The sequence below is a fragment of the Dasypus novemcinctus genome, chromosome 23, assembly GCF_030445035.2.
Source record: "Dasypus novemcinctus isolate mDasNov1 chromosome 23, mDasNov1.1.hap2, whole genome shotgun sequence".
Lineage (NCBI taxonomy): Eukaryota > Metazoa > Chordata > Mammalia > Cingulata > Dasypodidae > Dasypus > Dasypus novemcinctus.
Genome location: NC_080695.1, coordinates 59,239,677 through 59,266,189, shown reverse-complemented (window position 1 = coordinate 59,266,189; position 26,513 = coordinate 59,239,677). Strand labels below are relative to the sequence as shown.

The following is a 26,513-nucleotide window of genomic DNA, read 5'->3' as shown; positions in this document are numbered from 1 at the left end:
TCTGTAAGATTTCATATCACGCATGTGAAAAGTTCACCCAAATCCTCAACTGCTGAAAAAGAAATGAGATGAAGAAACAGAATCTCGAAACTGAGCGTCTAATTGAGAAAAGATCACTAGTTTTATTTTGCCTCTGTAAAGAGGCAACCAGATTGTAACAAAATTACCACACAGCTTATTCCAAAAGAAAATTTTAATACAAGAGATTTTAGAAAATTAAACACATTTGTTAAAAAAATTCTATTGTGTAAACTTCAACATAGGAGGTGGGTTAAGATAATACTACACGTTTTTTGGAGGCTGAGACCTTCCGGGCCTTCTTTACATACAAACTACCTTAGACTTCAGGATCAGTTCCCTGGGACCTGGCCCCTGTGGTGGGGAGCCCTCCCCCTGAATCCCAACACCCCAGCCTTCCAGAAGCCGGCAGCAGGCGAGCCACACAGCGCGTCCTACTGGACAGCCATGGCGGGGATGGGCGCCAGCCCCACGGAGGATGACGCCCGTCTCCCCAGGACGAATCCTAGATAACACGCTCCCCTCACCACGCGTGAGGGTTAGGCCACTGCTTACAGACGCTCCGCCTGCAGCTGGCATCTTCCTATGGCCTCAGGCCCCGTGTTCGCAGGGACCTTTCTTGTGTGTCCTTATCGATGGCGAAGTCTTCAGAACTGCACAGAGGGCATCCACCAGTGGCCATGCCTCGTGCAGCGCAGAGAGGCAGGGGTCAAGGTTGCTCAAACTCGACAGGCGGCAGCCCGGGCGGGCTCGGGAGTGGTTTTCCAGTTATGGTGGAACTACAGGCATGCGCTGTGAGGACCTAAAATCACCAGAGTCCAGCGACTTCTCCCAATGGGTGCGTTCATCCACCCGATAAGCATCTCCGTCTTTTAGAGAAATTAGGTTTTTTTTTTCTTTCATGTCTCTACAGATTCTGATCAGCAGAATCTCATGCAATTTGGTTATGTTAGGATTTAGGGACAAAAGTAAGGGCTCCACGATGACGACATTTAGAGCTACTGAAAATCAGACCCAGACACAGGCAAGGCTCAAGGTTAAAGAGAAGGTGAGAAATTCCAGAGGGGACCTGATTGGAACATTTTAATATCGGCAGGAAGAATATACACTTGGTCTGCCCAGAACAAGCAGATCCTCAAGCGTTCCGCCCACATTCCTATCGATCCTGAAGTTTCATTTTAGAAACATAATTGAGACTCTGTTACCGAAACACAAAATGAACTTTTTGGCACAGAAATGTTAGATAAAATATACAGTGCTACAAGTGTGCAAAATTAGCACAGAAGCCAATCTGAAAAGCAAATATTTAATGTTAGCTTTAATAAAATAATGCACAATATTTTGAAAAGTGTTCGTTAGGACAGACCTTGCTTGGTAAGCAGGCGCCTGCCTTCCGGAAGTGCTGCCCCGTCTACCCATGTCAAAGCTTCCGGAAGGGGAGGGGGTCTAGGCGGGCTTGGCCTTGCTCCCCAGGGAGCCACTGAGGATGCGTCAAGACAATTATTGCAAGAGGAACTCGAGCAGAGGTGGGCGGGAGGCACGTCCACTCCCAGCGGCCTCTTGTAGTCCTGGTGGGTGCCCTAGGCAGGGCCTGTCTCAGGCAGGTGGGTGGCATGTCCATGCCCAGCTCCAAGCTGAACAGCCAGCCCGTTCTTGGCCAGTAGCTAAGTGCCAAAGCAAGAAGATGCTTCTGGAGTGTGAGCCTTCCTACGCCTGGGGACTGGTGCTTTGACAGCGGAGCCAGCCTGAGAGCTGGAGGATTGTGAGGGTGAGCAGGAGGGCCTGGCCTCCACGAGTGTCCTGGACTGCACGGGTGGAGGTGTGTTCCCACGTGGGGCGAATCACACCAAGAGGAGAAGGGGGGCCACTAGCTTCTGCAGATGGCACCCCTGTGCCAGATGAACTGGGGCTGGTTGGCGGTGTTCAATCCTGTTTCTTGACTCTGGGACCCAGATCTGCGGATTCAGTATTGGGTCTGCAGAGCCTGCTGCTGCTCAGCATTTGCTACAGCTGTGTGATCCATCGGACCAATGTAAACAGATTTAGATGGCCTCTGTTTGTTAAAGGCACAACATACCACCGTCCACTGTTGCCAAATGCCAGCAGTTGTCAAAGAACTCTTCTTAATAAGCTCCAAGCCGTGGAGCAGAGCCATGAGGCTATAGTTAGACCCTGTCCATAACACTTGCGCACAGCCCTGCCTGCCGCATACTGATGCCTCTCACTGGATCTCACAAGATGGTATGGTCTCCTTGTAGCTCAGTCCTGTGATCTCGTGTGTGATCAGGGGCCCCTTGGTGGTGCCTGGCTCTTGGGTTTCAAGGCTGCCACCACTGTGGATGGACAGTGCTAGCTTCCTTGATGAGATCGCCCTCCTGGCCAAGAAATGCTGGGGGTTGCAACCATCGTGCTCTCTGCTGTAGATGGCCAGAAATGGTGAGCAGTGCTCAGGCAGGAGATGCTAAGGAGCTGGAAGCAGCCTCCCAAGCAAGGGTTTGGGGCTGATTCCAGAAAGAGCCGCCTGAGAAGGCTTCCCCAGCTGGGGCTACTCTGGGCTGGTTTTGCACCAGCCTTTGACCTGCCTTCCTGGAGGCTGTTCTTTTCTGGAGACACGTCTCTGCCCAGCTCTGTTCTTCCTGAGTTTTGTTTCATCTGGGGGGAAAAACAGAAATGAACAAGATGATGCCAGAGACTGAACCTGGCGATGCTCTGTTCTTGGTAAACCAGGCCTTGAATGGACAGATTTTCCATTGCTGGAAGCACTGGGGTGGGCTTAGAGGTACAGGAGAGGGGCGGGCCCTGGGGTTTCTCTTGAGGCTTCATTCTTAGGTGCCAACTTCAGAGGCAGCAAAGAATCTTCTGATTGGATCAAGGAGACAGAAGCAAGCTGTTCTGCAGAGATGCTCTTTCCACTGAGGGGGTGTGGGGGCTGAGCGGGTGGTTCAGTGGCAGGCCCTGGCCTGGATCTGGTTGAAGGGGGCGTGACAACATGTCCTCGGGGTAGCACTCTGTGCATCGAGTTCTCGGCCTTGACCTCACCAGGTGTGGGTGGTTCTGGCCTTTTCCTGGGATGTGGGCATTCTGCCCTTGTAAAGGTTCCTGGTCTCTTTGGCCTGAAGTCCATCCACCACACTAAGAGCAGGGCAGGATTACTGTGAGCAGCTGGATGGATGGAATCATCCGGGTCAAGGGCTGTGATTCCAGAGTTCAGGCTCTGCAGAGCTGCAGAGTGGGGGTCCCGTGTCAGAGGCCATTCTCAGCTAAAATCAGAGGAGTGGGGGTGTGTGCTGCAGATGACTCTAGGGTTTCCACCTGATCACAGAGAGGGGCTGCAAACAGGAAGCAACCAATGGTTTCCATGTGGTCCCTTGCAACATGATTTTAAAATCCACATTTGGGGAGAACAGGGCATGTTCTCTATGGATAATTAAGACTTAAATGTGGGAGCAGGGTTTCTGCTTCTTTTGAACTATAGGCTGCACACGTGGCTCTCTTTGTGACTGATCACCTGTCAGTTGTAACTCTGGGTGCAGACCTCAGATAAGACAAGGTCCAGCCGGGATGGATGGCGATGGCAAGGGCAGACTCCCGCTCAGATGTGCTCCAGGTCAGCTGCCAGGAAAAGCAAGCTGACCCCAGACCTCAGCCCATGCATAGGGCAGAAGTGGGGGGCTCTCTTCTGCATCTGCTGTAAGCAGGAAGAGGAGGGGTTTGAGGACAGGCATTGGCTTGGCACCAAACACCTACTTCAAATTAACCAGTGCAAAGTCCCCAGCTCAGGGAGGCCAGTGTGGGACAGCTAGGGCCTTTAGATGGCCCCTGCTTATTTAGTCCAGAAGGTGTCTGTGTTCAAAGCAGCCAGCCACAGTGGCCTGGAATCTGCACGCGGGGACTTAGAATTCAAATGGCACACTTGTGCAGCGGTGACCATGGCAAATACAGAGGGGAGATACCATATTGCTTTTCTGGGATGCAGTGTCTCTTAGGTTCTCTAAGACCCCTGAGCTGAGAGCAGCAGACTACTTCTGCCTCACCTGGCCTTGCCTCACCTGGCAGAAGGTTCCTCAGAAGGCAGGCAGGCCTTCCCATTTCTCTGCAGGGCTGTGTGGAGATTCCAGCTTTATTGCTTTTCCCTGTATGAGTTTTCTTCTGGCCAATAGGGGAACACTCAGCATAAACCTTCCTGGGGATTCTTTCCAGAGTTTTCTTCTAGCTAGAAAGTGCTTAATGCTCACCTAGGTTGTCAACACAGTTTTAAATCAATGAGTTTAAACAGCCTCAGGAAGAGTGCATGGTTAGCCTCTCACAACCACCTTATACCCAATTTTACATCATCAAATTCCTCTAGGTCTAGATCTTCCTCAGTTCAAAGAGAAACAAACTGATTGCTGTGTGGTCTATACTAAAACCTCTTGTTCAGCTTCCAAGTATTTCTCCCATAAAATGCCAGCTCTTTGTAACTGTACTCAGCAGCTGAGGGTGGCTCTTGACTGGTGAGGAACAAGTCCCATGATCCTGGTGTCAAACAGGCCAGAGGGTCTGGTCCCATGAGGGCAACCACTGCCAAGGGAGCCATGGCCGGGGACCTGGCACATCAGAAGGGGGCTCAGGACTCCTTGCACACTGCTCACCCTCACCCTTGCCCAGGAGCTCTCTAGACTCCAAGACCTTGCTCTGAGATGGGAGGACTGGAGGTTGAGAAGTCTGTGTAAACAGGGCCTTCCTCCCAAAGAGAGCCTGTTAAGGGGGCAGAAAGCGCCTCATGACCCTGTGTCTTCAGGGGACAATCTCGATCTGTTCAGAGGGCACATGTGCTGTGTCAGGTTCTCCGAAACCTCCTGCAATGGGTCCCAGAGCTGAGCCTCTCTTGCATGTGTGAGGCCTCTCCCCTGGCTTTTGGGTGGCCTGGAGGTGCTCCAGTGTGGCCTCACCAGGCCTTGTTGGTGGCCAGACAGATGTCTGAGCCCCCGCCAAGCCTGCCAGGTGTGTTTGGTCCTCTGGTTCCTCCAGGGACTGGTCCTTCCTGAAGAACTCCAGTTAAACAATGTCGCCAGTAGCTCTCTCTTAAGACAGCCACAGGGAAGGTCTCCGGGAAGAGGGAGCCCATGACAGGTGCTGCTGGCCATCGTGATGATGCTGTTGGGTGTCCAAGGGCCACTGGCAGAGAGTAAAAAGGAACAGAACAAGAACCCCAAGGGCCTGCCTGTCCATAGTTCTAGCAGGCAAATATGTTAAAAAGAAAAAAAATAAGGTAACAGTCATTCAAATCCCCACTTGGGAAAATATCAAGAGTTGATTCTGAAGGAAACTTCTGGCAAAGTGAAGCAACACAGAGTTGTGCAGCTCGACAGGGAGCTCCTGGCCCAACCTGGGCACCCCCTCTTGCTTGCCCCTGAGCTGGAGGACAGGGAGTGAGTCACTGCCCAGGGTGGACCCTCGTGGGGCAGTGACTTGGAGTCTGAGCCAGCCCCGTGAGAAGCCAGCATGCTCTGAGGACAGGACCGTGGGCAGCTTCGAGACTGACCAGTTTAATCAGGGTGTCATATGGCCACCGGGAAGGAGTGCTCTCCTGGGGTCACTGGGGGACACGGTTGTCATCCAGGGTGGAAGGGGCCTACTGCCACGGCCAGTCGGATACAGTGGCTGGGTCAGAGGCAGCACATGGTGCCCACATCTGGGGTTCCATTGGGGTCATAGGTCGCCGCTCTGGGGCTCCACGTTGTGTGTCTCCCTGGGGTGGCCCCGGGACAGCTTGGGGAAGCGGGAAGCCACTTTGGGGTGGCTGTTCTTGCTCAGCGGCTCTCCAGGAGGGATGGTAACATCACTGCAAGACAGAGCAGGAAAGAATCTGATTAGGTCAGGGCTCCAGGGGCAGGGAAAGAGCTGGACAGGCTGGGGGAGGGAGCAGCGGCCATGGCTACACTTTGAGGGAATGGTGGCTACTTGGCTGTGGCTGGTGGGCTCTGCTTGGAGAAACAGGAAATACATAGATTTTATATAAAGTCTCCATCTTGTAAAAGTACTGCCAGGGCCCAGTCATGCATGGCTAATAGAGCCCCCAATTCTGGACCCTATTTTCAGGGTTTGAAAGAATGCACCAGCCACAGCTTTCTTCACTGTCTTTTCACTGATCTTCCAACAAAGGCACATTTCAAAGTCAAAGAAGAAAAAATGCTTTGGAGAACACTGCTTTTGAATCATAGAAGACATGTGGCAGAAACCCAGGACAGGGACTTCTTGTGCAGTGTATCTTAAGAGACCACTCATGTGCCAAAGTCTAACGATGAGGGGCGCCCATCACAGCCCCAAATAGGGAATAACCTAAGAGTCCAACAGGGAATTACCAATGTTGGTGACAAAACATCTATACTACAGGACAGCATGCAGCCACTGGAGCAGAGGTTCTTAACTAGGTGTCCATGGACATTTCAAGGGGCCCATGAGCTTGAATTGAAAAAAATCAACTTATTATCTTTATTTTCTCTGATCTCTAACTGAAATCTAGCATTTCCTTCACTTATGAATGTATGCAATAAATTACAGTAATATTCATTTCATATCACATTACAGTTGTTGTGTATCTCGAAAAATCCCTTATGCACATCTATACTTTGAAATTACAGTAGTTGTTAGACCTGGCACTAGTTGAGTGTCATAAAACTATCTGCTGCTACATTCTGAGAAGGGGTCCATGGTTTTCACCTGACTGACAAAGGGGTCCATGAAACAAAAAAGGTTAAGAACCCCTGCTCTAGAGATTGCAACATAGGTGTGCTTGACCTGCCTGTGAAGAGGCCAAAGCATAATGATTAGAACACAGGTTAAAACAAAGTCAGTAGCATCTCCTGCCTAGAGCATGCCAACAACCATGTCTTGGGTGTATACTTTTCCTTTTTCTCATTTCGAAATCTTTTACTCGTCTCATGCCTCATTAATCTGGCATGGCTCTGAATTCTTTCTTGTGATGTAGCCAAGAGTCTAGGATCCAAGCTCCAGCAACATCTTTGGTGAGCCAGCCAGGAGTGCAGGAGGCAAGTAATATTCCCAACATCTGACAAAGACTGGTGAGTCTAGGCTTTTAATCAGAGCCTGTCTGTGCCTTCTTTTGTCTTATTAGCGAGGACAGTAAGACTCCCACTATTGGTATGGGGAAGGGCAAGGAAGAAAGATCTTAAAAAGACCTTCCCTGGGGCCCCACATTGCACATCTCTTGCCTGGAGCACACCTGCACCCATGTCTTAGGTGCATACTTTCCCTTTTTCTTGTTTCTTGATGAACTCTTTCACTTGCTTCATTAAAAAAAAAAAGTTGGTAAAGGATAATCCCACCAGGTAGAGAAAAAACGTGACATACATTTCCCTCCCTCCCATGGCTATTCCTTGAGCTCCCACATAGGCCAGCACCTTTCTGGGCACTGGGGATAAGGCAGTGAACAAAACAAATCCTCCCAGGCCCCATGGCAGTCACCCTCCAGAGGAGGGATAAAGTGAGATGCTATGAAGATTTTGGTTATAGATGTAGCCAGTCCATCTTAGAAGCAAGTTTCAGGATGGCAGAAGGTGCCCAAGAGAGGGGTGTGAGGGGCGGGAAGAACATGGGGGAAGTTCGGGGCCAGGAGGCCCTCACACACTTGAGGGCAAGTTCAGGGTGTGCCACGGGCTCTTGGCAGGGGGCTTATGGCTAGGATCCACCATCAGTGGTCCTTGCCACCTGTGCAGAATGGACTGGAGGGACCCAAGTTGAAAGCCGATGGGAGGCCACTGCTCCAGGCCCAAGGGCCACTCAGAGAAGCCTGAGTCGGTGAGGGCAGAGTCAGAGCATGGATGTGGTCTTGTTTTCCTGTGGCTGCTGAAATGACAATACACACCTAGTGGCTTAAAACCCCACAGTCATCACCTTCCAGCTCTGGAGGGCAGAGGCTTGCCTGGGTCTTACTGGGCTAAAGTTGAGTATTGACAAGGTGGCTTCCTTCTGAAAGCTGCTCCTTTGCCTCTCCCAGCTCCTCGAGGCTGCCTGCATTCCTGGACATGTGGGCCCTGCCTTCCTCCTTGAGGCTGGCGGCAGAGCACGATCTCATCCCTCTCTCCTTGGCCCTCCTGCCTCCCTCTTACAAGGACCCTCAGGATTACACTGCGCTCCACCCTCCCATAATCCAGGACAATCTCACCACCTCAAGAGCCTTACACTTAATCTCAGCTGTGAAGCCCCTTCTGCCATGGAAGGTGACGTGTTCACAGGTTCCGGGGAGGGGTCTCTATTCTGTCTACCACAGATGTTGAAATTTGATAAGGAGGTGGAATCAATGGGACTTGGCAAATGATTACCTCTAAGTGGTGAGATTACAGATGAGTTAGAAAATACAAATGAGAGCTTAAGTTTCTACAATAAATAGCTCACTAGTGCGAAGTGCTTTGCAAAGACCCTCACTAAAATGAACGCTCATCTGGGGTCCCGAGAACTCCTCAGTGTCTGGCTCCATGCCAGGGGCTTTCTGGATGTGAGCCCTGAGCCCCACTGTACCCTGTGCAGGAAGACAGAGCCTGCTTCATGGAGAGAGCACTGAGGCTCGGGGACCTGGAGGCCAAGTGAGCGAGGGGCCACCGGGCTCCCCACCGCTAGGGCTCTCGAGGTCCAGGCTCACAGGCCAGAAGAGTTAAGGAATGATTCACAGCCAAAAGAAAATGGTCACTTTTCCAGAGGGTCCCAGAAATAGCCAAACCCCTTAATGCATTTCAAGAGTGCTTCTGTTTGTGATGCTCTGACCGCGCACCTCCGCGCGGATGTGGCTGCTGGGCTGGGGCGATGGCCCTCCTTTCAAGTTTCAGGTGGCACCTTGATGAGATCATGAGATGACAAATCCCTTTTAATTATTACCTTCAACTTTGGAAGACAGGTTTTGTTTCATCTTCTGTGCATGGAGGAAAGAAACATTTGACCTTGAACAAAGCAGGAGCCACCCTTAAGTACTTCTCAAGTAAGTACAGCTCTGCTTGCCACAAATTCCTCCATGTAGAATGACATTTGGCTGTGGCCCCAAAGCAAACATGTCTCTCCCTTCCTTCCAAAGATTTGTTTATGGAAATGCATCTTTATTCTTGAACATGCCTTCAAGGGTGGGTGGAAGATGCCAGAAGATCTTTGCTCATACTCTAAGGGGGATTGAATATATGAAGTGTCCAAGTTGACCTGGATATTAGTGTTGTTTAAAAAACCGAAGCCCCTAATGACTATCCTTGTGAGCTGATAAACCTAAAATAAGAACAAGGCCTAGAGCAACATTGTGCCTGGGAATTTCCTCCTGTCAGCCTTCATGTTACTCAAATGTGGCCAGTCTCGAAGCCAAACTCAGCATGTAAATGCAATGCCTTCCCCCCAGCGTGGGACATGACACCCGGGGATGAGCCTCCCTGGCAACGAGGGACCACTATCAACTACCAACTGATGATGCAACTGGAAAAGGACCTTATACGGAAGGTTCAATGCGGATCAGCAGAATATCCATGTCTACATAAAATAACATGACTTTAAAATGCTGTTTGACCTAAAGTAAGGGGGAAATGGAAAGGAGAAATGAGTTTATATGGCTACGAGTTTCTAAAAAAGAGTCTGGAGGCTGGCAGAAGGATTGCCCTCATGCACAACTGAGCAGAGTCAGAGAGACAGATAAAGCAGATACAACCCCCAGATATTGGTTCCTTTGAAGGCTAAAGAGACCCATGGGAGTTATGGTCATGGCCGATGGGGTTAACTACCAGGTCAGATGGCCCCTCTTTGGAAATGGTGTTTATGTGTGATGAATCTGGACTCAGATGGGATCTCCCTTCATAAGACTTTCATGCTAATGTGCTGGAGGTGCAGTCAATGTTGGGGTTTAAGATATATTTAGGGGATTTGAATCTCTGGACTGACAATGTGATAGCCAGGTCCTGAGCCTCAACAGACTCCAGCACCTACAATCTGATTTATTGGACTTACCACACTCAGCTAAGATGGAGTTGAAGAAGGACAACCACCACACCATGGAGCCTAGAATGATTACAACTGAAAATGGGAGGATTGCATCCAGCATCCATGTGGAATCTGAGCCTCCTCTTGACATAGAGGTGCAATGGACACAACCAATCCAATGCCCACATAGAAGAGGTGGCATTGGATTGGGAAAAGTGGACATGGTGGACGATGGGTATGGGGAAAGGCAGGAAGAGATGAGAGGTGGAGGCGTCTTTGGGACATGGAGCTGCCCTGGATGGTGCTTCAGATGTAATCACCGGACATTGTAAATCCTCACAGGGCCCACTGGATGGAATGGAGGAGAGTATGGGCCATGATGTGGACCATTGTCTATGAGGTGCAGAGGTGCCCAAAGATGTACTTACCAAATCCAATGGATGTGTCATGATGATGGGAACGAGTGTTGTTGGGGGGGGGAGAGGCGGGGTGGGGGGGTGGGGTAGAATGGGACCTCACATATATATTTTTAATGTAATATTATTACAAAGTCAATAAAAAATTAAAAAAAAAAAAAAAAACCGAAGCCCCCTGCACCACTGTTCAGGATCTAGGGTCCAGCCAACCAGCCCCAAACCCGTAGCAGCTGTCGTCACTTGGAACAACAAGCAAGGCCACGATGTGCCACCCCTGCAGTCGTGACTCGAGCCTGTCATGGGCCATGGAGGGAACTGGCTCTGGGCAGGTCCAGGCAGAGGCCAGAGCCTCACTCACGTGGGAGGAGGGTTACAAGCCAGCGTGGGCTGGCGCTGGCCACTTGCAGGGCAGTGGGTCAGGGCTGGGCTCTGAGCCAGGCCGCCCGCATCCAACCCTGGCTCTGCTGCCCACAGGCCACAAGCCTTCCTGTCTGAGCCTCAGTTCCTTTGGGGGGGAGGATAATGATCATACACGTCGCATGGTGCTGGGAGGATGCAAGAGCCAATGCCGTGTAAAGTCACTAACCATGTGTCTTCTAGGGCCAGTTCCATGTCCTCGTGGTGCCTCCATTCCCAGGATGTACTAAAGCGAGGCAGTTGAGCTTTATATGGATATAGTGCTTACAGCAATGCCTCGCTGGGAGTAACTACCCGCAAAACGTGCGTGACATTGCCTGGCACAAGCTGGGCACCGAGGGCCCAGTGTGGTCAGGGGTAGGCAGGGCAGACCCTCAGAGAGTCACAGTGGAGCCCGGTGGCGGCTTCGCTGGGCTGCCCGCCTCAAGACAAGCCAACAGCAAGGGGGAACCCGGCCACTGGGGGCAGGAGGCCCAGGCCTGGGTGGATGAGCTGCGCTTGCCCTCGTGGGCCAGTCCTCGCACCGGGCCCTGGCGACACAGGTAAAAGGCTCCTTCTACTCCCAGTTGCTCAGATCAGAGATCTGGGGAGGGGAGTGGGGGAGTGGACAGACAGCAGCAGGCCCAGCGGCGCAGTCTGGCTGGAGAGGAAGGGAGTCCCGGGAGGCGTCCGGGAGGTGGAGCTCAGGGGTGCCTCAGGGAGGGAGGGACCCCGGGCAGAACCGCAGGGCGCAGGCTCCAGGGTTTGAGAAAAACTGTGTGGCCCGGAGCTGCCAGAGGATGAGGAGTGGCCGGGGGTCACAGAAGATGCAGCGCCGGAAACGCTCCCATGTCTGTGCGGCGCCCAGGGCACTGCAGACCCAAGGGCCAGACCCCTCAGCTGCTGGCCAGAGACTACTGGCCTAGGATGCTAAATTTGCCAAATAAGGACATCACACGAATTAACAAGACCCAATTACCATCCTATATTCACTGTCATTGGCAGTGGCATAATAATAAAAATAATGATAAAGGAAAGAATCTCAGATAACGGGCAATTCTTTAAGCAAAATGCATTTTGGGGTGTGAACATCTTCTCACTGGTGGAAGACTCTCTTGCGGATGGGCTCCAGGCCAGCTGTTCAGAGCCGCGGGTCTAGAGGACCTTGAGGCCTGTTCTGGTCAGGGGTGAAAGGGTTGGCCACTTTTGGGCTGTGAATTTTAGGGCCACAGTACGTGAGCGTCACCATGGCGACCCCGCTGGGAGCCGCGATTGGAACGTGGGGCCAGGTTTCGCCACCTTTGTCTTTTTTTTTTTTTTTGCAATCCAACATTTCCCCTTTTAATCATATTCAGATATATTTCCATGCTGTTAATTACATTCACAATGTTGTGCTACCATCACCACCATCCATTATCAAAGCAATCCCATCATTCCAAATAGAAACCCATCTTAAGCCTTAATTTCCCATTCCCTATCCTCACCCTTTCCCCTGGTAACCTATCTTCTAGATTCTAACACTGTGAGCTTGCTTATTCTAATTGTTTCACATCAGTAAGATTATACAATACTTGTCCTTTTGTGTCTGGCTTATTTCACGCAACATGATGCCTTTAAAATTTATCCATGTTTTTGCATGCATCAGGACTTCATTCCTTTTTATGGTTGAATAATGTGTTTTAGGTTTACTTTCTTTTTTTATGTGGACTAGTGTGTAGCCAAGGTCATTTAAATCTAAATTATATGCTCTGTTCTCAGAGGGTAAAATTTAGAGCTATGTGATCTGGTTTCCAGTCTTTACTATGTCCCTTAGCACTAGTGTGACCTCAGGGAAGTCATTTGTCCTCTCTGAGACAGGATCTCCTCTCTGTAAAACAGGGATAATTATGTCTGCCCCACTGATCGGCTTTCATGCTTCCCAGGGGTTTCCCCATATGTGCGCATAACGCCTCTGTAATTTTGAAGGTTTTTCTTTCAAGTCCTTTTGTTTGGGTTAGGTTTGGCCTATGCATCACCACTGGTCCATCTGCCACCCCAACAACTGGGTTATAGAAATGTTCTCTTCTTCAAAATGTAGGTTCTTGACAGCACGGATGACGAATGGCCAAGGCATTGTGCGCCAGGAACAAGCCAGACTCAAAAGGCTCCTCCCTGTCGGATTCCATTCCCATGACATTCTAGAAAAGGCAAAACTATGGGGACAGAGAACAGGTCAGGGTTGCCACAGAGGGGCACTGGGGAATTTGGAGGTGGTGCTTACACAGCTCCCTGCACTTGTTAGAACTCATAGAACTGTACAGGAAGAAGGGTGAGCTTTACTCCCATAAATTATGGATTAGAGTGGACTTACTGATATTCTATTCACGAACTATTGTGATTAGTAATCGAAGAAAATGTGGCATTGGTATGGAAAAAGTGGCCATGGTGGCTGGTGGGGGTAGGGAGTGGGAGGAAGAGATGAGATGTGGGGGCGTTTTCGGGACTTGGAGTTGTCCTGGGTGGTGCTGCAGGGACAGTTACTGGACATTGTATGTCCTCCCATGGCCCACTGGGTGGACTGTGGGAGAGTGTGGGCTATGGTGTGGACCATTGACCATGAGGTGCAGCGGTGTTCAGAGATGTATTCACCAAATGCAATGAATGTCTCATGATAATTGAGGAGGTTGTTATGGGGGAGGAGTAGGGTGAGGGGGGTGGGGAGTATATGGGGACCTCATATTTTTTTAATGTAACATTAAAAAAATAAAGACCAAAAAAAAATCTGACCAAAAGAAAGGCATTATTTTAAAAGCCCTACTTATCTAGAATAAATGAGTACCTCTGATCCTGTCTGGACATGCAGGGGTGCAGGAACCCTCACCCCCTTTCCCAGAGGGTCTGGGGGAAGAACATCTGGGACCACGCCGGCTCTGTCACTGACCAGCTGGGGTGCTCAGGCACCCACTGGTGCTCTTTGGGACTTGGAATGCTCACCTACCAAGGGCACTGTAGGATCTGTCCTGGAAGTTTTTATGGCAAAGAAAAGGGGCACGATTCAAGGCTGGGACAGAGCCCAGCACCCCAGGGGATGCTCAGTCGCATATCTGCCCTGCACCTGCTTCTGTGCTTGGCATGGCCACTGCCAGCAAGGCCACTTCATCTCTGAGGGCACCGTCCTCAGGTAATAACTGAATCTCCTTCTGTCCTGCTGGAGCTATTTCTGAGTCCCCCATGGGAATGGGAAGCCTGGTCCAAACCAAGAGGTGGGAAGCACCGAGGAAGCACATCTCCCTCCCCATCCATGTGAGTCTGGCCTTCCTGGTCTACGGGGACTTCTGTCAGAGATTAGGAGTTCTCTGGGAACAGCACACTCCCCAGCTTGCACCTGGCTCTTGGCTCCCCTGGGCAGTTGGCCTGGCCCCTTGGCTGGAAGGCAGCTGGAGCACCAGCCCCTAGGAACCAGTGGCTGCCCACAGACAGCCCAGACATCCCAGCAGGCCTCCTCCTCGCCTCTCCTGCAGGGACTGGGGACTCAGCCATGGCAGTAAGCTCCCTGTCCTGGACAGGTGGGGCCAAGTGGTGAGCAGTCCTGAGAACGTGGATTGGGGTTCATCTCAGAAGCTCACTTCCCATCTCTCTCTCTGCTGACTGCTACTGGGACCCCCCAGTGAGTCAATTTTGTGTAAGTGGCCCCTCCAAGAGCTCTGGAGGTGACTGCTCCTCGTAATCAGCCTCTGGGGCACACCATCATGGTGTTCTATCCCCACCTTGCAGGGGAGATTGATCCAGTGGTCTTTCTTAGTGAAAATGGCCACTAGGAGAGATGTGGTTTTCATTTTACTTATGAATTGGGTTCAGAGGGCTGGTCAATATTCCATTTGCAAGGAGCTGCCTTTGCAGCCTGGAGGGTGGCTTCATGTGAGCTGGAGCCCTGGGACTGAACCATGCCAGGCAGATGTGGCCATTCTCCTCTGAGACCTGGCTTTCTGGTTAAAGTTACATGTTTGAAGACCTGAAGTCTGCTTCCAGGATGTGCAAACTCTAGAGAAATGCTGCTTCCTAGAAATGTCAGCCAAGGTATATCAGGCTAAACGGCCTTGGAATTTGCTTCTAGGTGAGCTTTGAGGCTCAGGACTACAGAGAAGGTGCTGGAGAGACCAGACTCTACCCCTCTACTTTCTGTCATTCTGCTGACGTCTCTGGGAATGCCTCACTTCCAGGGCTGGGTGTCTCAAGGGCTCCTGAGTAGACTTGCTTAAGGCCAACCTCTATACTGGGCACAGGACCATTCTCTCAGGATCTCCTCAAGGGCTTGGCTCCTGCACCGCTCCCATCAGCACAAAACTGTGTCTTCAGACTTCTCACCAGAAAGCTCCCTGGGCCTTGTAGTCTGCTCTGGCTATCACTTGATTGCTCAGTTTACCTGCACAGTAAAGCTTTTCAGGAGAGTTGTCTACTTCTTCACATCTCAATCCCTCTTCAACTCACCTCTACTTAGCTTTTAAAAACTCTTCTCAAGTGACCTCCATGTTGTTGAATCCAATGTTCCATTTTTCTACCCTCAGTTCCTTGACCACGTGGTGGCATCTGACAAGGATGAAAACGCCCTCCTCTTAGCTTCAGCGACTCCACTACCTTCCAGTTCTCGTTTTGACTCTTATCCACTAAATCTTGACTGTTCCAGGGCTTGGTCCTCTACTTTCCTCTGTCTCCCTAGGCTCTGTAGGTGTGATTGCATACAATCCAATGGCTTTACACAAATCTAAATGCCAAAGATTCCTGGATTTACCTTTCAGTCCAGACTTCCCTCTGGAGCTACAGAGTCATGAATCCAGCAGATTATTCAGCGTTTCCACTTGGATGTCTAAATGGCATCTCTACCTTGAACATGGCCAAAATGGGAATTTTGCTTTTCCACAGCCAACTTGTGGTCTTTTCCACTTTAGTTTAAATGGTACAATTTCCCACCTCACGGTTCAAGCAGAAAACCTAGGCGTGCCCTTGAGTCTCCTCTTTCTCACACCCCATCTCTAATCCATCCATACACCCTTTCAGTCCTCCCTCCAGCTGCATGCACCATACTTCTACTTGTCCCCATCTCCCCTGTGACCGTCATCTCTTGCTGGGACCCTTGTGTGTGGTTCCCAAGGGGTCTCCCTGTGCCCATGCTTTCTCTACAAACATTCACAGTTGTCTCCTCCACAATGGGCTTGCCCTCCCATGCTCCTGGCACCTTGGACATGACTAACTTAGAGGGAGCAAGCATGTTGTGCCAGAATACGAGCCTTGGAATCAGAAAGCCCCGGGATGCATTCCTGGCTCTGCAGCATTCCACCTGTGTGACTATGAAAAAGCCAGATAACCTCTCTGAGGTTCAATCTGAGAACAGAGTAATCTACACTTGCTTCTCTCATGTAAAGTGGAGATAATATTACTTTTACTAGATTGTGAATAAAAAAGTAACCTACTTTGAATCATTCCCAGATTTGACCCACTGGGCAAAAGCCACAGTAGTTAAAACAGTATGGGTGCAGTGAACTAATAAGGAATGGAAATTTAAAAATTGGCTAAGAGAAACATAAGGGTGGCATTTCCAGTGGGTGTGAAGTGAACAGACCTAACACATATGCACGAACAGATAAAGGGGAAGATTGTGAGATATGACTCTGAAACAAAGGCTAGAGGGGGAGGAGACAGGCTTTGAAATGTCCCAGGGTATGAAGGGCTCCTGCAAGCCAACAAGAAAGAGGCTCACAGCCAACAAACAACAAGGGACACAGAGGACACATCACAGAAGAAAAGTCAAGAGATTTTTCAGTAATTCTACCGCTGTTAATTGTTGAGGGCATGCTCTGCACCAAGCAGCATGGCAGCTACAAGAGACACCAAGCAGGCAGTCCCTGCACTCAGGGAGGTGACATCCTGGTCCAAGCCACCATCTGAGACTGGAATTACACCCACGACCACGCAAATGCTCTTGGTGTGTCCGCCCTACGTCAGCTAGCTGAAGGCAAGCCAGGTCATGTCATTCTTGTTCCAAAACTCCAAATCTTCCCACCTTTCTCAAAACAAAGTCCTCATGATGATCTACAAGGCCCTACCTGATCCAGCCCTCTTACCTTTCCCACCTGAGCTCCTACAGCCCTCATCAGGCTCCCTCTGCTCCATCCTTGATGCTCCTCAGCGACCTCCACCCCCATCCTCCATACACTGATGCTTCGCATACTTCACCCCAAACGAAGGAAGGATGACTGTCCAGTTTTCTCCATCACCTCCTCCAGGTCTCTCCTCATCTTTAACTTTCTCCACGAGGCCCTCCTTGGACCATCCCCAACTTTTTATCTTCCCTTAATTCAGCTTAATTTTTGTCCCTGTACTATCAAGCATTCTATTTACGTGTCTTTGTCGGTCTTGCTTGCTGCTCTAACTCTAGCACCTAGAAGAATGTGTGGCACTGAGTAGGTGCTCCCTAAAGAATTATGGAATGAAGGAATGAGTTCTAGAGGGAAATATGAGACACCCAAAATGCTCATCCTCATCAGTCATCAGGGAAATGCAAACCTGAAAACTTAAAAAGAAGGCTAGTATCAAGTGTTGGTGGGATGCCAAGAAATGGGGCAGCATATGATACTGTTTTTATGCAAGTCTAAACCCCAAACAAAGTGTGTACAGGTACATAAACACACATCTAACTGCAGAGAGTAGGAGGATGGGGCAGAGGGTGATACTTGTGTTTTGTTCTGAACACTCATATTGTTTAAAATGTTTCAACCAGAACTTACTCATGCATTATTCATTTAATAAAAAACATAATAAAGATCAAAACACCCCAAAAGAGCTACCAAGCAGCAACTTAGCACCATAGAGCACTTCACTCGGCTCCTTTCTTCTGTGTTGTGATCACAAATGGGCACTAGCTTCGCTGGTCTGAACCGCCCAGAGCCAGACACAGCCAGTCTGAACCAACTCAACAGTTTGGAGCTTATCTAATCTGTTCACCAGCCACTAGAACTGCTTTATAACCAGTTCACATCCATACCTTCTCCTGGACCCTCTGAGAAGACTGAATCACCTTCTTGTGCCCCTGATCACAGCTTTCAAGCACTGTTTGGCTGAGCTTTTCATTCCGCTGCCTTCTGAGTGCTGGAAGCCCAGGCAGCAGGGGTCTCTGCGTTTCCCTCCATTCCCAAAACCCATCCTCCAGCACGGCTGGTTGAGAGTGGAAAGAATAACTCTGTGGAGTAGCTGTACACTGAATAAGGGGTTACACAATTCTAGAAAGACCCCAGAGCTGTGAGCCAGATGTCTGAGACCTTCTCAGCCTGAAAAGCTAAGGTGAAGCCTGGCAAACATGGTAGTTCTAGGATAACAGAACTAAGTCACTAGAATCATCACCTTTTATTAGGTTTACTTAGCATCTTCAAGCCCGAGGCTCATGATCTCACCTTCCTCTCCAGAGGCTGCCCACTACTCCTTGAATAAATTCACACTCCTTACAACCTGGCTCTGCCTGGCCCCACTGGCCCCACTTCCGTCCTGAGGCAGCCCGGAGGTTCTCTACCTGCCAAGGGGCCTCACACCTGCTGCTCCCTCTGCCAGGATGACTCCCCTTCCTGATGACTCCTTCGTCTGTTTGCTCGTTGTTTTGTTTGTTGTCTGTCTCTTCTTTAGGAGGCACCAGGTACTGAACCTGGGACGTCCCATGTGGGAGGCAAGTCACATCTGCTCCTGGGCTGACTCCTGATGGAGCTAAATCCTTGCTCCACCTGAGTTCATACCTTAGCTCGAAAGTCACTCCTGAACAGCACCGCCCACCCCCCACCCCCGTCTAACTGCCCCCTGCTCCTCGTAAATGTCTTTTGTGGGACGTACCTCCTGTTGTAGTAATTTTATCAGTTTCTCTGCCATGAGACTGTAAGCTCCATGAGGGCAGCACCTTGGGCTGCCTGCCCTGCATGCCCAGTGCCTGTAACATGGCAATGCAGGTGAATTTTGAGGAAGGAATGGCTACCTCACCATTTAACTCACTTACAGGACATAGTATTTTTACCCCTTTTTCCAGAGAGGAAACTGAGGCACAGAGAGGTTAACTGGCCCAAGGTTAAGAGCACAAAAGTGAGAGAGTGGGGTCTGGCAGCTGACAGCATGGCTTCAAGGCTCGCACCCTGAACCCCTGCGCCCCTGCCTCACCCTGGGCTGCTTCCCTTGGTATAGACATGCTACTTTGATGGACAAAATCGCCCTCATCCCTGCCTGGTTTGCAATGCTGAAGCACATGAGAAAGGCTAGACCAACTTCGAGCAGAGCATAGGGCTTGCCATCTGGCTTTGTAAATAAAGTTTTATTGGGACACAGCCACATCCATTAATTTCCATGCTGTCTGTGGCTGCTTTTGAGCTACAAAAGAAGAACTGAGTCTTTGTCACAGGGCCTGAATGGCCCACAAAACTGGAAATATTTACTTCCTGGCCCTTCACAGAAAGTCTGATGAGCCCTGACCCTCAGCCTCCTCTAGAGAAGAGCACTGGCTAAAGAGGTCAGCAACGCCAGCAAGCACTGCCATGACAGAGCCATTATGCTGCAGGCGCACAGCCTGCCAAGGTCACTTGTATCCCTCATGGCAGTGCCAGGAGGTTGGGCATCGTGACCTTCGCCTTCCAGGTGAGAAAGCTGTGGCAAAGCACAGTCAGGTGACTGGCTGCATGTCGCCCAGCTGGTGAGCGGCAGAGCTGGGCTTGGACCCCAGAGGGTGGTAGGGGAGCAGGCCCCTGGCATGTGGGAGAGGAGGGGACATGGTCATTCGCTCAGTTGGGTGCTCCTTCACACAACCCATCTCCTTCAATCCTCACAAACTACCTGTGAGGGAGGTGGCGGTGGTATCCTGTTTTACAGATGGAGAAACTATCAGGAAGAGAAAGTAACTAACTGAGCTCAGGCTGTACCACAGGGGCTAAGCAGGTTTCAGCCCAGGTTGGTCTGACTCAACGCCAGCTTTTGTTCTAGCTTTTAAAAGCAGGGGTTCTCAACCCTGGCTATTCTGTAGAATCACCCAGGGAACTTTCAAAAAATAGCAGCGGATGCTCAGGGCCTCTCTCCAGAGGCCTTCTGTACTGAGCCAGGCAGGGCTCGGCCTTGGTATTTCTAAAAGGCCCCTCGGGTGACCTAATGTGCAGTCAGGGTTGAGAACCACAGCTTTAAAGGAGTTACATCCTTTGGGGGAAATCTGGAAAATTTGAAGACGAGTTAAGAGAATTATTTGTCAGATAACTGCATTTATCTCTGAGGTCAAAGGCGGCTTTTCGGTGGGTTGGAGAATTGAACACTTTACGATTGCTGTGTGCTTTGTGCAGAAACAGTTTTAAACCGTTCTCGGAAGACAGTGGCTATGACACCTCTGTGGAGGTCCACGGTGGGGTGAGGCGTCACGGTACCTGTCAGGTGTTCTTAGGGTTTTCCAGTTTTTCCCGGTTGTGTGCCAACATTTTGTCATTCCAGATCAGGCCTCACCCAGGGAAAGAGCTCTGCTCCCCTCCAGGCTGGTCCCTGGCTCGGGGGCACGGCTCACTTGGCTCAAGACGAAGAAAGGCTAAGCTCAGATACACATTTCCACTGTACCTCAAACCTTTCTACTTGTATGGTGCAACTGAAGATTGGTTTCCACTTAAATCCAACTGGCAATTCAGAGTTTCTCTTGCAGGTTTCCTCCTAGAAAGGGTCTGTAAATAAAGAGTCCACCATTCAAAGGGGCCATGTGAAGAAGATAGTAGCTCCATTTTCCTTAAAAAGTCAAAGGAAAGAGGGCACTAGCTATTCCTTCTTCCATTTCCTTATCTCAACTCTTCAGCCTCAATATACTTTTTAAACTAAAAGATTTCATTATTTGTTTGAATAGGTGCCAGAAGTGGTGTGAAATCAAAAAGCATGCAAAGATCAGCAGTATAAAAAGTCTCCCATCCCTGTCCTCCAGGCAGCCACGGGTATCCTTTACTTACGATCTTTCTAGAACTATCTGTTGCATGAAAACTTATATATACACACAGGGGTGTGAGAGCATGTATATAAAATTAAAATATACACATATATTTCTTTACTGCTATTTCTAAAAATGGAAACATATATCCTGTGCTGCACTTGCTTGTTCCTCTTAACAATATATCATGGGGAAGCAGACTTGGCTCAATGGATAGGGCGTCTGCCTGCCACACGGGAGGTCCACGGTTCAAACCCCAGACCTCCTTGACCTGTGTGGGGCTGGCCCATGAGCAATGCTGACGCACGTAAGGATACGCACGTAAGGTGTCCCCTGCGTAGGGGAGCCCCACGCGCAAGGAGTGTGCTGCCCAGTGCGCAAGAAAGTGCAGCCTGCCCAGGAATGGCGCCACACACATAGAGAGCTGACGCAGCAGCAAGAAGATGCAACAAAAAGAAACACAGATTCCCGGTGCTGCTGATAAGGATAAAATTGGTCACAGAAGAACACACAGCGAGTGGACACAGAGAGCAGACAATGGGGGGGGGGGTAGATGAGGAGAGAAATTTAAAAAAAAATCTTTAAAAAAACAACAAACAAACAAAAACCACAATATATCATGGAGATTTTCCCATTTTGTATATTTCAATCAGACCTGATATTTTAGCCCAGGTGTCAGCAAACTTTTTCTGTAAAGAGCCAAATAGTTAATACTTTAGGCTTTCTGGGTCAATTAGTCTCTGACACAACTATTCAACTCTGCCACTGCAATGTGAAAGCAGCCATGGAAAATATGTAAAGAAGTGTTACTACATTCTCATAAAGTTTTATTTATAAAAACTGGTGGTGGCCCAGATTGGCACAGGGTCGTTGTTTGCAGACTCCCATTCTAGCCTAAACTCTCTCTGGCTGTCTAACCCTAGGTGTACCTGTCAATGGGCACACATACCAAGGAGAGCCTGCCAGTCCAAAGTCCAAGGCCCATGCCAGGGCCTTTCTGCTCCTTTGCGGGCAGAACCCACCCCACTGTTTACCACTGACAGATGGAGCCAACTGCTGGAACAGGGCTGCCTGGCCCCTGTGCTGGCCCTCCTGAGCAGCACCCAGGGCAGACGTCCAGATGCCAGCCCGGGGACTGCCTCCTGCTGGCGTGAGCAGCTGCTTTCTTTGTAGAGATGCCCGTGGGGGCTGAGGGCTCCAACGCTGCACAAGGCACGGTGTGGTGGAGGGAGGTGGGCATTTGGGTGAGGGGTCCTGGGTTTGCACCCTGCTCTATCCCCTTCCCCCTGTGTGGGAGAACCAAACACACTCTAATCCAAGGCATTTTGTTGGACGCTGGCATGCAGATACCACACCCCTGGCAAATGTTACATGATGATGAAAACTAATAAAAGTGGATCAAAAGTCAACCCCAGGGTTTTCCATCTGTTGTGTCCCCCAAGTACGACACCATTTAGCACAAAGTCAAATGCTACGAGGACCATTTACTACTAGTGTGGCCATACACCTTCTAAGATGTTCCCTGACCTGGCCGCGCTTGCCCCTGCAGGCCTGACTCTTTCCCTTCACTCTTGGTTCCATATTGGAACACTTGCCCAGATACCTTACGTGAGTGATTTTTGCTCGTCTCTGCAGACTCTGGTTAGATAACCCTTCTTCCAGGAAGCCCACCCTGCCCCCTTGCCTGCATTAGTGCCTCTTCTCATAAGGGTCATTAGAATTGCCTGTTCAATTTTCTGCCTCCCACACCAGGACACACACACCATGAGAGCAGGGGTCTCATCTGTCACAGCTCTGTGGATGCTGTGCGGCCTTGGCCCGCGCCTGGATGAATGCAGGCATCTTCAGGATATACCCCAAGGACATTGGCTGGAGAAAGAGCTGGACAGGGCCAGGCCCATCCTGGCCCAGGGAGACACCCGGCCACCCTCCAACACAGGCCTGTGCTATTTGGTTGGTGGCTTCTCTGCTCTCTTCTGGTTTGTCTGAGATACTATTTATCAAGGTACGTTTAACTTCAAATGGAAAATATCTTTTCCTATTGGGTGACATGGAAAGGAATTGAAGGCCTTGCAGTCTAGAGGTGGGACAAGGTCACCCAGGAAAGGGGTGGCGGTGGGAGGGAGGGACAGACAATGCCTGCTTAGTACCTACCGCACATTTAGACGTGTCACCTCATTTCATTCAACAGGGTAATCTTTGTTTCTCTTTTGAAAGAAAAATGCAATTATTGTAAAGGCCTTAATATTTAACTTAAAAGTCAAAGTCCCCAAAATAGTGTGTTCCTCTGGATTGTTTTCATGCATATACACACATACACATGCCTGTTGCAAAAATGGATCTTACCGTACATTGTTTGGCTTCCCCGTAATAAATCTTATTTAATTTAATTCTTTTAACAACCCTGACAGAGGGTTATAGAGATTGAAGGCACTGTGCCTGGATGCAGGAATCCTGCCTCCCTTGGGCCTCTGAGGTCCGCGAAGAGGAGTGCCATGGGTTGGGGCTCAGGAAAGGTAAGTAATTTGTTCAGTGTCATGCAATCTGCCCCAGGTCGTAAGTGTTAGGTAGCAGGGACATTGGCTTCAAGGGCAGAAATTCTGGGCCTTAATCAGGATATTGCTGTGTGACCCTAGCTTCTCTGAGCCTCAGGTTCCTCTGTCATGAAGTGGGGACACCATTTATATGTACAGGATTCCGACAAGGACGAAAGGCCGGAAGCATCCAATAAAGGCACCCTGGTCGGGATCTGGAGGCATCAGGTCAAACTCAGAGACAGTCCAAGAACGGCCACCAGAGCCCACCAGAGCCCGGGCTGCCCGGCTTCGAATCCTGGCCCCAGCACTCCTGCTCATCCCCTGGGTGGTTGCTCTGTCAGTCTGGGGCTCAGAGCCCTCATTTCTCAGATTAGAGTAAAAAAACAGTAACTGCCTTCACGGCAGTTTCGGAAAGAGGAATCAAGGTCGAGGAAGGCAGCTGGCCCAGGACCCAGCCCACAGCGCCTGCACACGGCCAGGGATGGCTGCCGCCGTGGCCGCCATTGTCACTGCGAAGAGCCACGCAGGTGCAGCGTCCTCGCTTCCTGCATTCGGGCCTCGCCAGGTCCTCTCTCCACCGCTATCTGCCGCCCACTCCTATACACAGAACAGGTGCAGCGGGCTGCAGCCACGGTGCTCCTTTAGCCCCCAAAGCAGCAGGCCAGCCCTGGCGGCCTTCAGGGGAGGGCCCTACTAGGAGGAGCTCAGCGGGGAAAGAAGGGCCTGGAATGGAGGCGGGCAAATTAACTTTCCACCTGTACATGGTGACGATAGTAGCCCTGTCATGAGATTGAGGGTGAGGACAGAAAAGGTATATTGTGTTTCACACGCACTCGGAGGCAGGGTGGCTCTTAATAAATGACAGCTGTGATTACTGTTATCAGTGCCACGGTTATTTTCCAACAGTCCCCAGTTGGTTTCATCTCCCGAGCCAACCCTGTGCACGCAGCCACGGCTGCCCAGTGACATCACCTCGCGGCTCGGCTCGCTCTGCTTCCTCAGCAGAGTCTGCCACGGGGCAGAGGGCTCGGCCGGGCACAGCGCTGGGTGCTGGCAACAGTGCAGTCCAAATGGCCGTGGCATTCAGGGTGCCTATGCGGCACTGCTGAGGGGAAGCCCCTCGGATCAAAGCCAGCTGCCCCGAAGAGCCTGCCAGGCTGGTTAGTCAGCCAGGAGGCAGCCACGATTCCCTTCACCCAGTGCTGACAGTACCTGCTCTGGGTGAGGCTGGGGAGGGGCTCAGAGCTCCTGGTGCCACACACCCATTTGAGAAGAGCAGACACTGGGCTCAGAGAGGGAGCATGAGTTGTCAAGGGTCTCTGGCTACTTGAAGAAAGGCCCAGGTCTTGCTTCACCCAGCCAGCGCTCTTCCTGCTCCAAGGTGGCCCTCTGCCAAGCCCGGGGTGTCAAGTTCCCTGCACGCTGCCCTAGGAAGCGTGCCAGGGCCTCGCTCTCTCTGCCCTCTGGGGACTCTTGGGAAGGGCCCCTTAACACCTTGGAGGCTGAAAAGGGTGCCGCGGAGGTAGAGGGGCTCAGGGAAAGGCAATGCTTGGCAAGACCTAATCTCATGGGTGCCACGGTTCCCACTTGGTCATGCCGCCCACTTCCCTGGCCAAGGGGAAAAGAATGACGGGGAGGGGCAGCTGGGGCTGGGCCTGGCTCTGCTCGGCTCGGTCCTGGGGCAGCCGTGCACCCTCAGCCCAGCTCGTCCATCGCAAGTACTTGGAACAGCACCTGCCGCAGGCTGCTGGCTCCTCTCGAGGTCAAAGACTGGGCCCTGGACAGGGTACCAGGGAAATGACAGCTGAGGGGCAGGGAACGAGAGAGCCCAAGGGGACCAGCATGGCCAGAGTTCACCCTCGAGACGCATGTCACCGCGGGCGCAGCCGAGCTCTTGGCGAGGAAGCGCCGCGGTGCCCCACGGCCGGGAAGCCCCGAGTCTGCCTCCCACCACCTCCCCTCCTCCTGGACAAGGTTCAGGGAATGAATCTTCCAGTTCCGAAGCGCCCAGGCCCTGCTTTGCCTGCGTGCCCAGGCACACTCTCAGGGCCTCCAGGCCCTCGTTCTCTCTTGGGTTTTCCCTGAACACCCTGGTTGCTCCTTCTCCAGCTCCTCTGCTGGTTCATCCTCATCTACACAACCTCCACAAGACGGGCGGGCCCACCCTCAGCCCTGGCTTCTCCCCAGGCTTCCCTGGTCCTGGCTGGCTCCTGACTTTTTAATCCCAGCCCAGACCTCTGTTCTGAGCTGCCCCCTGCACGTCTCCCCTTGGACATCTAACGAGATCTCAAACGGAACCTGTCCACAGCAGCCTCCAGGGAGCTGCCCACTGCCCTGGCCTTCCATGCTTCGAGAACCCACTCTCTCTCTCTGGCTCCCTGCACCAACAATCCTCGCATCACCCCTGACCCCTCTCACTCTCACACACCTACCTCCAACCCATCCGCAGACCCCACCACCTCCATGCCCAACCACACCAGAATCGGACCACGGCACATCACCCCACGCCGGGCCCGAGCAGGCCACCGCTCCTCTCACCCAGGGGACCGCGACTGCCTCCTGACTGGTCTCTCTGTGTGCTCCCTGGAGCCCTTCCCGCAGCTCACAACAGAGCAGCCAGAGCAATTCTCCTCTGCTCCTACCCCCGACGGCCCCGTTTTGCTTTGAAGAGCAGCGAGAGCCCTCCCTTGGCCTACAAGGCCCCACATGCCCTATGTGCCCCGGCTGCCTGCCCGACCTCACCTCCTCCTCATGCACTCAGCTCCACTCAGTTGGCCTCCTCGCTGCTCCTCAAGCAGGTCGAGAACACTTGGCCTCAGGGCCTTTGCACTTGCTGTTTGCACTGCCTGGCTCAGTCCCTCGGGTCCTCACCCAAATCCCACCCTATCCTATGGCGTTCCCCTCCAGGGCCCCTCCCCTCAACACCTTTGATGTCTGTCCCGTTTAATTCTTTTCTGCGGCACTCACCATCTGGCAAATGCATGTTCACTTGCGCACGTAATGCCTGCCTGCCCCACTAGAGTGTCCATGAGCACAGGGACTGTTTTATTCATGGCTGAATTCTTAGGATCTAAAACGGGGCCTAGGGCAAAATAGGTCACGATTAATACTTGATGCATGGATGGTTAGATGAAGGGAGGGAGGGATGGACAGATGGACAGACTGAGGAATTTTCCTCCACAGCATCCTGGCTCAAATCTTCCTGTGACTTGAGATCTGCTCTCCTGGTCCTGCTCAGGCTGCAGCAGC

General features: G+C 51.3%; 1 protein-coding gene across 3 annotated transcripts in view; it reads right to left on the bottom strand.

Moving 5' to 3' along the window:
- Positions 1-99: 99 nt before the first annotated feature.
- The window catches only part of SNX29 (sorting nexin 29), a 627,210-nt gene continuing 600,796 nt past the window's right edge, over positions 100-26,513 (bottom strand). For all 3 annotated transcript variants that reach the window (XM_058286440.2, XM_058286438.2, XM_071211343.1), the window contains one exon: positions 100-5,842. In XM_058286440.2, coding sequence (XP_058142423.1) covers positions 5,710-5,842 — 133 coding nt within the window. In that variant the 3' untranslated portion in view covers positions 100-5,709. The remainder of the gene's footprint in view (positions 5,843-26,513) is intronic.